General features: G+C 39.7%; 1 protein-coding gene and 1 non-coding gene across 2 annotated transcripts in view; one reads left to right on the forward strand and one right to left on the reverse strand.

The window, feature by feature from the left end:
- Positions 1-283: 283 nt before the first annotated feature.
- LOC126364588 (tyrosine-protein phosphatase non-receptor type 13-like) overlaps positions 284-12,366 on the forward strand; it is a 400,236-nt gene continuing 388,153 nt past the window's right edge. Inside the window, exon 1 of the mRNA XM_050008068.1 lies at positions 284-332. Coding sequence (XP_049864025.1) covers positions 323-332 — 10 coding nt within the window. The 5' untranslated portion in view covers positions 284-322. The remainder of the gene's footprint in view (positions 333-12,366) is intronic.
- Trnaq-uug (transfer RNA glutamine (anticodon UUG)) lies at positions 2,104-2,175 on the reverse strand. Its single transcript has one exon. It is a non-coding gene; the product is annotated as a tRNA-Gln (tRNA).

Below are 12,366 nucleotides of genomic sequence, written 5' to 3' on the forward strand. Positions count from 1 at the left end.
TATCAAAATCGAGAGAAACACCTGCTGATTTCGATATGTATTTTTCTTCTATGAATATATGCAATGTCTTTGACTTCACCATTCAATTGTCGGCGGAGGTTGTCATTTTTAATACTTAATAAACTCAATTTCAAAGGGCGAATATTGAATTGGAAAATTCACAGTTATGTATTTTACTTTTTAATTTGAATTGTTTTATTAATTTTCGATGCCATGCTGCAGTACGTTTATGATTTGACGTGGAAGTCGTTAAAGACAGTTTTTTCTTGTTTTGTTGCAGACAGAAGCATCGTCGGTTGCAGGCCGACCTACAGAGGAAGCCATGATGTCCGGTAAGTCTTCTGCCTATTCTGATGTCAGTTCGCTTGTTTATTATAATGTGGTTCTCAACTAGAAACTTGATTCACAGTTATGTATAATTAATATTACCTGGTACAATATTAGAAGCAGTAGGCCTTTAATAGGTATCACTGAATTAATATATTTAACAGCATAGGTTCTTCAAAGTTCCATGTTTGAGAGATGCAGTATCATCCTAGCAGCATAGCTTCTAACTGAAGTCTGTCAGCTAATGTTTGTTTGTGATATGTGTATGAAATCATGCAGACATATAGTTTTTTTATACAACTAGTTGCGCCCGCAGGTGGTGGTGGCATGTCAATTTTTTGTTAGTTCCTTTATCTGCATGAGACTGCCGTGCTCTGGTTGAATTCAACATTTTCAGTTGTTTGTGATACATTTATTTCCAAATTGATTGTTGGGTTTACATTGTCTTCTGTCAGATGATACATATGATCATATTTCACATACATCAAAAATTTTAGTTGCTCTACAGACAAAGAACCCAACGAATTTAGTTTGTATTCCGGAATTTCAGTGCTTTCGGAGGTAAAACGAAATATTCCTATAATCGAGGTCTCTTTGATGCCATAAGCCAGTTAATATTTATGCATTATTATGCTCTGCAAATTTTTATATGAGCACGTGTATTCGTCGTGTCTCCCGGGATACTTCGCCGGGACATTTATGTACCAGTTATTATGGTTAAACGTGGCGCTATAAGCGGGCAGTACTGAAATTCTGCTTTACACTTGTAACATGCAAATATTTGTGATAATGCTCCACGGTACTGTATTATTCATCATTACGTCTTGCAAGTGAGGAGACGCGTCAGCCTATTTCTCCAACTGTTCGTCCCGTCCTAATGTGACGACCGAGAGTCGTGATGCAACCGCGCTCGTACTACCAACGGAAGCCAACAGATGGCCGTACGGGCGATATCTTCCTCTGGTAAGCTGCACTGTTACTTAGTAGATGTCGCCAGGAGCTTCGTAGGTCGGCTTCGCAGTGCTATTCAGTGGGACTTGCTCTTTCTGTACTTCGTAGCGACATTCGTTCGCGCTGAACTCCGTCCACTCATACAAAAGTATATCAGAAAACTATTTTATGTCCCGGGCAACCGCAGCTGTTGAAAGGCATGATATCAGGTATAACTCCGCTTACAGCTGGTAAAATTGTTGTTTGTTAAAACACACCATCAGAAATCAATATCAGAAAATACAAAGTCTGTTCAACAACAGATATAAAATTCTGTACAGCGTTTTCATGTCTATGATCTTACGAACATTCCAAAGGAAACGATGTCGTTCAGAAGCCCCTTAACAAATATTCAGGTCTGCAACACGCACGTAAATTTCTAAGAGATTAATTAATAATGGACATGGTAAAACTATAATTTCACCCGGTTGTATCATTTGCCAAACTCCAACAACAAATCAGTGTCCAAGCCAAAATAGAACAAGCGGCAGATAAGAAATTCAAGTGAGATCATACAAGACAACAAACTTATGCTGGTTTTAAAGTTCTAACGTTTCTAAATCGAGAGAACGTACGTGGGGGGATGGGGGCGAAAATCGTTTAATACGGTTGTATTATTTGACTAAACTCAATAACAAATCTGTACCCATGTACAAATAGAACAAGCGGCAGATCATAAGCGTAAGTGAGGTCACACACTTTCAAGACAGCGAATTTACGCCGTTGTTGAACTACAACGTATCTGAATCGAAAGAACATCGTGGGGAAAGAAATAAAATATATGTCAGGTCCCACCGAGATTTGAACTCGGATCGCTGGATTCAAAGTCCAGAGTGCTAACCATTACACCATGGGACCTTCCTGGAAGACCTGTTCTTTAATCTTAAACTTAAGAAAGTAACACGTTAAATGTGTTTTCAATAGTAATTTCTTTCGGTTAAATATTGTTAATAATTGGTTTAAAGACGCTCATAGCTTTGGCCAGTACACGAAGTACGGCGGCAATATAACTAAAACTGAAACGCCACCACGGAATATTTCTTACGCCATGTCAATTTACCGTAAAGTAAAAAATGCTTGCATAATTTAATTGCAAGATAAAGTCCACGGGTCAGAACCTATGAATAGTTTGCGAGATCTCATTTTAATTTTTACGTGTACTTCCTGTAGATAATAAGTAATATTAAAAGCAGTAAACTGATATCAATTTCAAATGAAAGTCAGGGAGCCATGTTTGAAAGTTAATCTGCCCAGTCAGCTGTTATCACTTTGTTTAACATACATTTTACTCAAAGTGCTGCTAGAAAACCATTGCTAGCGGTTATACTTAAATATTGTCGCTTGCCACAATAGATTATATCAATCTCCAAATACAGAACACCGCATTACACAAATTAAGGCACAAATTCCACCAGCATTTCCTGCAAATACTGCATCTACATTTTGAGGACTCCGTTTCATGTATTAAGTATTTAAGTAAAAATCCATGTTATGAACAAGAGTGAGGAAAAACGCCGACATATATGACGAAAAAAATTCAACCACGTTTTAATGAGATAGGGAGAAGAGGTCATTCTCAAACGTTCAACGTTGAGTGTTAAAAAAGATCCGAAAATTATTGTGAAGAAATTAAAAAATAAAATGAACTGTATTAAATGACGGAAACAAACGCATTAGCTAACTAAGCGTTCATAGACCAGACCATAAAATTCCACTAGCGAAACTACAGTGTTTCGGCGTTGTAAGCATCTGCTCGAATTGATGAAGTAACATCGTCACTATAGAACAAAGGGCAACATAAATGATAACTCAGGTATAAAACTGAATCTAGAGCTGTAAAAAATATGGTATCCCTCCCCCAAGATCTGAATAATTCTGAGAGAATTAGTCATCTCCAGTTTCTTGTTTGGACTAAGGTTTTTTATTGCTCTTTCAAATTCACCTTTCCGGTTTTGCTTCCTCCATCGCATCTTCATCCACTCCATCTTCCCTTTCCATGACACTGTCGTAAGGTTTCTGTCTTTCACGTATCACTTCTGCATATTTCTTCCAACTTTTAGATTTCTCTGCTTTGCTTGCCATTTGTTTGCCAGCTGCAGTGTCCATACTCACTCAACCGCTTCATTTTTCTCCAGCGGTTTTTTTTTTTTTTAGTTTTCGCAATTACACATTCAGATAACACTTGTTACATTTGTGGTACAATTTCATACATCCTTAATATACACTGTACAATTTGGTACATCGATTCTTTGAACTGAATAATAATTCAAAGTAACCCACATACTCGATGGCCAAGTTTATAGGCAGGGTTGTTAGCTATAGCACCTCATCTTATGTCGAGACGTGCTATTTTCGGTATACATGAGTGCAGTGAATACAGCACACACAGATGAGAGGCATGTAGCAGCGGCACGAGGCGCCCCCGACTGTGCCCAGGTAAAACTGTCGGCGCCTTAAATGAAATATTTGGATGGCATAATTCGCGAGAGGTTTTCATCAATCATTACTCAAATGTTGAGAAAAATGCAATATTTCAGTACAAGAATAGTTGTCCAATGGGCCCGCAGTTCGCTTTCGCCGCATAGTGCTTCCATTCGCTTTCGTCGCATAGTGGTTCCATACAGACCACTTCGCATCGCCTGTCCTCATTTTTACCATTGCTGCCAACGTCAGGGATCTACCAGTTGTAGCATCATATTTCCATGGCAAAGCTGTTTATAATCAATGGCGTAGCTAACATAGTGCCCCAGAGTCCCCAAGCTCAAGGGGCCTCTCGCCCTCCGTGAATGACGTTGTATACCATGTTAGTTGAATCAAGAATTTTCGACTGACCAACAAACCTCGAATGGCACGAACTGAAATCACAAAAATTTCTCCCACCTCCAGAAGAAAAACATAACAGGGTGCATTGCTTGTCCTTCATCGCGGTGAACGCACATTGGTAGCGTGTATTCGTCATCGCCATAGTGGCGTATCACCAGGCGTGATGGTATGGGGTGCCATTGGTTACACGTATCGATCACCTCTTGCTCGCATTGACGGCACTTTGAACAGTGGACGTTACATTTCAGATGTGTTACGACCAGTGGCTCTACCCTCATTCGATTCCTGCGAAACCCTACATTTCAGGAGGATAATGCACGGCCGCATGTTTCAGGTCCTGTAGGGGTCTTTCTGGATACAGAAAATGTCGACTGTTGTCCTGGCCAGCACATTCTCAAGATCTCTCACCAAATGAAAACGTCTGGTCAATGGTGGCCGAGCAACTGGCTCGTCGCAATAAGCCGGTCACTACTTTTGATGAACTGTGGTATCGTGTTGAAGCTGCATGGGCAGCTGTACCTGTACACGCCATCCGAGCTCTGTTTGACTCAATGCCCAGGCGTATCAAAGGCCGTTATTACGGCCAGAGTTGGTTATTCTGGGTACTGATTTCTCAGGATCTATGCACCCAAACTGCGTGAAAATGTAATCACACATCAGTTCTAGTATAATATATTTGTCCAATGAATACCCGTTTATCATCTGAATTTCTTCTTGGTGTAGCAATTTCAAAGGCCAGTAATGTATCTGTCATTCATCAGGTGGATTATAATTGTGCAGTTTCTGGTGTCCTGCTAATAGAAAGGGAGTGGCATACCATATAAACAAACTATTTGAAGATTTAATTATTTATACAATATGCTAAGAGTTTATCACAGCCTCAGTATAACGGATTCACGAGCGCTGTTTTCCACGCAGGAAACGACAACTGTAGAAGACTGCAAGTTGGTGAACATTAATTAGAACTGACAGAATGTATGCCAAGCAGGGCGGTGGGAGCAAATAGGCACCTCGTGTGTACTGAAATCGTAGTACAAATGAGATCACTGACACGTCATCTGTGGTAATACTGTGGATGTATGAAGGAGAGAAATTTTAGAGGGAAAGGGTATATCATACACACTAATAATATATACATATTTTCATACTTGCCGTAATATGCTTTCCACTTGGCTGCTTAAGTGCGTATTTACGAAGTTTTATCGTGTTTTAATTCATTATTTTAAAACCAATTAGCATTTGCTGTTTTGTTGTTTCTCAGTAGGTCGTAATTTCTACAATCTGCAGGTGTTCATATTAGTTAGCTGGCACGGCTGACCATTCAACGCAAATGTGCCGGTAATATTTGTGTGGTTGTGAGATTTTTTTCTGCCTTATCGGCGACATTGCAGCGCAAGTTGTATTATTGTCATTTTATTTGAGTGTCCGCCCCCCGGTAGCTGAGTGGACGCCGGCACAGTAGCTCAGCGTGTTCGGTCAGAGGGCTGCTTCGCCTCTGTAATTATAAAACTGAGTGAAAGGATCAACAACGATCTTATACGGATGTCATGTGACGTCCGCAACGACCAAACACAACGATCAACAACGAACAAATTACAAAAAAAAAGAAAAAATGGTCAGCGTGACAGACTGTCAATCCTAAGGGCTCGGATTCGATTGCCGGATGGGTCGGAGATTTTCTCCGCTCAAGGACTGGGTGTTGTGGTGTCTTAATCATCATCATTTCATCCCCACCGACGCGCAAGTCGCCGAAGTGGCGTCAAATCGAAAAACTTGCACCCGGCGAGCAGTCTGCCAGACCGGAGGCTCTCGTAACACGCCATAATTTTATCTTATTTGAGTGTACTCGAGAGGGCGGGCATTAAGCTCCACGCAAACGACAGGCCGATGAGGTAACAGCAAATGCTATGTTTACCTCAGGTTTATTCTTAATAACGTGTAACGTCACTACTGTGCAGTGAGTATTCGACTCGAGAACATAACGAGTACAAGCATTAGGATTGTTTGCTTACAAAGTTTTTGTTGATGTGAACTAAAATCATGGATAAAAAAATAGCCCAGAGATGCGTGTAAGCGAAAGCAACGTCAGGAAAAAGAAGAAATTAAACAAAAACTGACAAACTTCATACCCAGCCATCTACAAGTCTTCCGGCCCAAACATACGTGACTCAGATAACGTGGTGTCTGTTGAGAAGCCTATTGAAGACGATCCGATAGTAACTGCAGTTAAAAATACTGCCGGCCACGACGACGCCACCGATCATGTCGACGACATCTGCGTGGCATACAAAACAGGGAATGAACAGTCGACCTATACAGTCTTCGAAAAGGTAAATAAAACTTACCATGACTTGGAAAACGTCACGAACAAGACATTGAGTGATAAAGAAAAACCTCTGATTCTTGATATGGGACAGTTACAACCTTGAGGACGATTTCCTATAGATCCGCACGAGAACAACAGGTGTTTTCAGTATCGTACTATGTTTCAGTTTCGAAGTATGGACTAGTTAAGCTTGCTGGCTGTTTGCCGTGCAAAAGAGTATTGTACTGTGTACGGGTAATCAGGACTCAAAGCACTTATCAGAAAGAATTAAAGACATAGTTCCTCGAGTGGCCTTACGGTAGCATGTGCTGTGTAAAAACTGTGAAAAAAGAACGATACTATCGATAAGGAAGTTGAATATGATATTCTTGAAGAAGCATCATTTTGAAAAATGGTTCTTACAAGATTATTCGATATCATGCTTGCTCTAGCAAAAATTTCATTTTCTTTCAGAGGACACTGAGAGAACTTAAAATACAGAGGAAGGATATCACGGAAATTTTCTGTCCGTTGCAGAGCTTGTCGCCCGGTTTGATCACATTTGGCGACAAGTTTTGGATATGCCCAAAGGTAATCGTTTTTACTTATAACAAATTTTTTAGCATTTTTTTAATTCTTTCAGTTGCTTACATTCGAAAACATTTTTTTAAAATTATGCCTTTTCGTTTATAGGCTCTGTAGGGTATCGGAGTCCAACAATTCAAAATGAAATGATTGAGTGCTTAGGAAACAAACGTTAATTAGCTGTTGGAATAAATTATAGCATCACCGTTTTTCGCCATCATAGTGGACACTACACAGGATATATCGAAGGTTGATCAACTAAGCATTATTCTGAGATGTGCAGTAATAACCAGATTGGAAAATGGACACGCAATCGATATAGAAGTAAAAGAATTGTTTCTAGGCTTTTGTGTAGTTAGCATACATGGCGCAGCAGATTTTGTCAAGCAGGTGACTAAATTATTTTTTATTGACAAAAATACTGATTTAAAAAAGTGTCTGGGTCAAGGAATGAGGGGCCGGGTCTGATGAGCAACCTTTTATAACGGTGTGCAAAAACAGATTAAGAATAGTCAGCCAAATGTGGAGCGTGTACATTGCGCCAGTCATAATCTGAATTTAGTAATAAACGATGCCGTCGGCAGTTGTGTGGAAGTACAGGTTTTCTTCGAAACACTACAAGACTTATATAATTTTTTGCGGGAATAATATTAAGCTGCTGTCCAATTTCACTGGCGAATCGAGAGCCACTCCAAGAAAATTAAATTTGGCTAAATGGTCTAGCAGAGTTAATACGACATCCGCAATAAAAGTTCGTTGTTCATTTGATCAAGACATTATCAGAAATACGTGGTACTGAAGAGTTCCAGTAAAGATGAGCGTAGCCAGCAGAAAGCATTCGTGTGAATCTTGGCTACAATAATGTGTTCACTACGCTGTCCATAGTAGCTTATCCGCGCACCTATGTTTTTACTCACTATGAAAACTATGTTGACTGGAATACTCTCTTTCAAATTCTAAAGGTGGCAGGGGTAAAATACAGGGAGCGAAAGGCTATTTACAACTTGTACAGAAACCAAATGGCAGTTATAAGAGTCGAGGGACATGAAAGGGAAGCAGTGGTTGGGAAGGGAGTAAGACAGGGTTGTAGCCTCTCCCCGATGTTATTCAATCTGTATATTGAGCAAGCAGTAAAGGAAACAAAAGAAAAATTCGGAGTAGGTATTAAAATCCATGGAGAAGAAATAAAAACTTTAAGGTTCGCCGATGACATTCTAATTCTGTCAGAGACAGCAAAGGACTTGGAAAAGCAGTTGAATGGAATCGAGAGTGTCTTGAAAGGAGGATATAAGATTAACATCAACAAAAGCAAAACGAGGATAATGGAATGTAGTCGAATTAAGTCGGGTGATGCTGAGGGAATTAGACTAGGAAATGAGATTCTTAAAGTAGTAAAGGAGTTTTGCTATTTGGGGAGCAAAATAACTGATGATGGTCGAAGTAGAGACGATATAAAATGTAGACTGGCAATGGCAAGGAAATCGTTTCTGAAGAAGAGAAATTTGTTAACATCGAGTATAGATTTAAGTGTAAGGAATTCATTTCTGAAAGTATTTGTATGGAGTGTAGCCATGTATGGAAGTGAAACATGGACGATAAATAGTTTGGACAAGAAGAGAATAGAAGCTTTCGAAATGTGGTGCTACAGAAGAATGCTGAAGATTAGATGGGTAGATCACATAACTAATGAGGAGGTATTGAATAGGATTGGGGAGAAAAGAAGTTTGTGGCACAACTTGACCAGAAGAAGGGATCGATTGGTAGGACATGTTCTGAAGCATCAAGGGATCACCAATTGGAGGGCAGTGTGGAGGGTAAAAATCGTAGAGAGAGACCAAGAGATGAATACATTAAGCAGATTCAGAAGGATGTAGGTTGCAGTAGGTACTGGGAGATGAAGAAGCTTGCACAGGATAGAGTAGCATGGAGAGCTGCATCAAACCAGTCTCAGGACTGAAGACCACAACAACAACAACAACAACAACATGAAACCTACTCCTGCATTACACCTATTAGATTTTGTATTTATAGCCCTGTGTTCACCTGTCCAGAAGTCTTGTTCCTTCTGCCACGGAACTTCACTAATTCCAACTATATCTAACTTTAACCAATCAATTTCACTTTTTAAAAGTTTCTAGCCTACCTGCCCGATTAAGGGATCTGACATTCCACGCTCCGATCCGTAGAACGACAGTTTTCTTTTTACTGATAACGACGTCCTCCTGAGTAGTCCCCGCCCTCAGATTCGAATGGGGGACTATTTTACCTCCGGAACATTTTACCCAAGAGGACGCCATCATCATTTAACCATACAGTAAAGCTGCATGCCCTAGAGAAAAACTACGGCTGCAGTTTCCCCTTGCTTTCAGCCGTTCGCAGTACCAGAACAGCAAGGCCGTTTTGGTTAGTGTTACAAAGCCCGATCAGTCAATCATCCAGACTGTTGCCCCTGCAACTACTGAAAAGGCTGCTGCCCCTCTTCAGGAACCACACGTTTGTCTGGCCTCTCAACAGATACCCCTTCGTTGTGGATGCACCTACGGTACGGCTATCTGTATCGCTGAGGCACGCAAGCCTCCCTACCAATGGCAAGGTCCATGGTTCATGGGAGGAGGAACTGTAATATATAATTTCCTAACACCATTATTATTGGTCACTGTAGACGAAGCAACTTAATTACAAAGATGTGACAAGTTCCAAAGTAAATATTTTGATATAACAGGTCCAAATTTTTCAATTCAGTTTATTTTATCACCTTGTTCTACCTAAATTCACTGTGAAATGGTCTGTTCACCGATTAAGAAAGGAAATTATAACTACATATGTAATGCTAGGATGCGATATTACGTATGTGTTTACCGCAGTCTTAGTATTGAATACAATACCTGAGATTTCTGCAACAGCTCAGGGATCATTCACCAAATTAAAAATGATAAAATCTTATTTAAGAAATAGTATGGGTCAACCTCGACTCCACTATTTGACACTCATAGCACTCAGAAACAAGGCCGCATTAAGTCGACATTTGACGGCACTTATTGATGATTTTGCAAAAACAAAAGCCAGAAAACAATTGTTAAAATAAAATTGTCTACTTCGTTTACTTGACTACCTATCTAATGCAATCTACCACAGCTACGAAAACATGGCCCCTGCCTCTGACGCTTACCAACAATTACCGATCGGAAATCGTAGCTCTATGCGAAACCAGGCTGATCGGTACGGCGCGCTGATCTCACAGCGCAATAGTTCAGTGAGAGTGAGTTGCCGGCACGGTCTCCCCGCCACCTCGTACACGGTAGTACTTAGCGTGCTCCGCGTAAAGGGCACATGTTTTCATGGCTGAGCACTACTTCACCATTGTTTATTTTTTACTTGCTTCTGCCCGCGACTTTGCTCACCTAGTATGGACAACATTGAAAATTATCTCACGGGATCATTTTACCGATATGAAAGTAACCTATGTCCCTTTCAGGTCAAACTGTATCCGTTTGCAAAATTTCATCCAAATCCAGCCAGTAGTTTTTGCGTGAAAATGCAAAAAAAAAAAAAAAAAACTTTCGTGTTTACGAGTACAATATTATAAGAAAGTACGGTTAAATATTATCTGCTGCGCTACACATAATAATTTACTTAGTAGTACGTAGGTTTGCCTTATTATGCCATGCAGTTGGCGGTAAGGAGATCATGATGAAGTAGTTTTGCATTTGTGAAGTATTTAGTTTATTTTCAATAGGGCCTCAATTACATTTTTGCCCCGGGTTCTTGGTTGCATAGCCATGCCACTGTTTATAACGCTGCAGTGTGGTGTTCTATTCCTTGCTACTAATTAATACCGCATCTGAATAGGAATATCTCCGTCATTCGTATTCACAAATTTGTGTTACTTCCGTGTGAAATCTGTACCGCAGCTGCAGTGGCGGATTTACATATAGTCCCAGGATTTACATATAATCCCACTAGGCACGGGTCTAGGGGCGGCACCTTAGGGGGGCGGCATTTTTTTCTCTGTACTCATTTTAAGCTTTTACGTTTTAAAATAATTGCCCTTTCAAACGACAAATTTTTTATATTATTAAACAACTTGCTGGTTTAAATAAGCCTTTAGAACGAAATTCGACATATATACATAGTTTACTTGGTGACTGAATGGAAATTTAAGACTAGGTTTCTGTCTGGTATCAATTTCATGATTGTTCAAAATGTTCTGAAGTAAGCTGTCAGGACGGCAATGTACAATACAAAGTTTGAAACGTTATTATTCGGAGAATGTCGTCATCCTCTATCTAACCTTACCATATTTTCCCTGTGAAAACACCGAGACCCCTGAAAAGCTGTGAGAAACTAATCAGCAGTTTCTTAACTACTGTAACATGTGTGTGCCTCAGTATGTAAAACCTGACTCTACTTAAATTTCTTCTAGAAATTACGGGGAAGTATCAAGTCAGCCCTCCATTACTGTAATTAATGTGAAAGTTCTGTGGTCTTCAGTATCTGAGCTTTGATTTAATGACACCCGTTTAACAAAACATGTTGATACTGCGAATGTTTTACATTTTTAAACACATATTTATGCGAAACGAACATAAGCAGAATATCTAATAATGTGTGAAATAAACTTTACAACAGTTTAAAAATTTTATTTATTTATTTATTTACTTTCTTTGGCGAAAAAAGAAGAAGAAACCAACTTTCGTGTGTCTCATTTATTGTACTGCAGCCTGCACGATATCAGAGTTGCCACTCGGTGCAATCGAATACTACGTGGCACTGCAGATTTTATATTGAACTTATTAACTAAGCTTTTTTCCTTCGAGGAAAGGTTATTTTTATTTTATGTTGGAACTAAAGGTGCATTTACGTGTAGATATAACAGCAGTGTTCATACAAATTACAACACACCACCTCAACTGCCAACAAGACTACTTAAACTTTGTAGTCTGTCATCTCTGCCCAAAGAAATCGCTAAAATGTTATAAGAAGGATAAGAGGCGATCCAGCACACACTGCAAGAAATTGCAAAAATTATTTGCTTTTTAAATTATAAAGACAGTGTCAAAAATATTCAGAACATATTTGCGTCCCGTCTAAAATTACGGCGGAGCGGGAAACATCAGCCAAAAGATGGACTGTCCCGTTTTCTTTATGAGACCAGTTCCAGCCGGCAGCTGTGCTTCTACTGTTCACTTGCAACAGAGAAACAGGCGACAATGAAATTAAATTATTCTGCATTGTCGTTCTTTCATAGCACAGTTACGTCGAGTAATCAGAGTTAGTCACTTCATCGCTCTGTGTTTATAGGAAAAATCTTTGTGCTCGTGTGCCCTGTTTAAAGT

This window comes from Schistocerca gregaria, chromosome 1 (genome assembly GCF_023897955.1).
Source record: "Schistocerca gregaria isolate iqSchGreg1 chromosome 1, iqSchGreg1.2, whole genome shotgun sequence".
NCBI classification, from domain to species: Eukaryota; Metazoa; Arthropoda; class Insecta; order Orthoptera; family Acrididae; genus Schistocerca; species Schistocerca gregaria.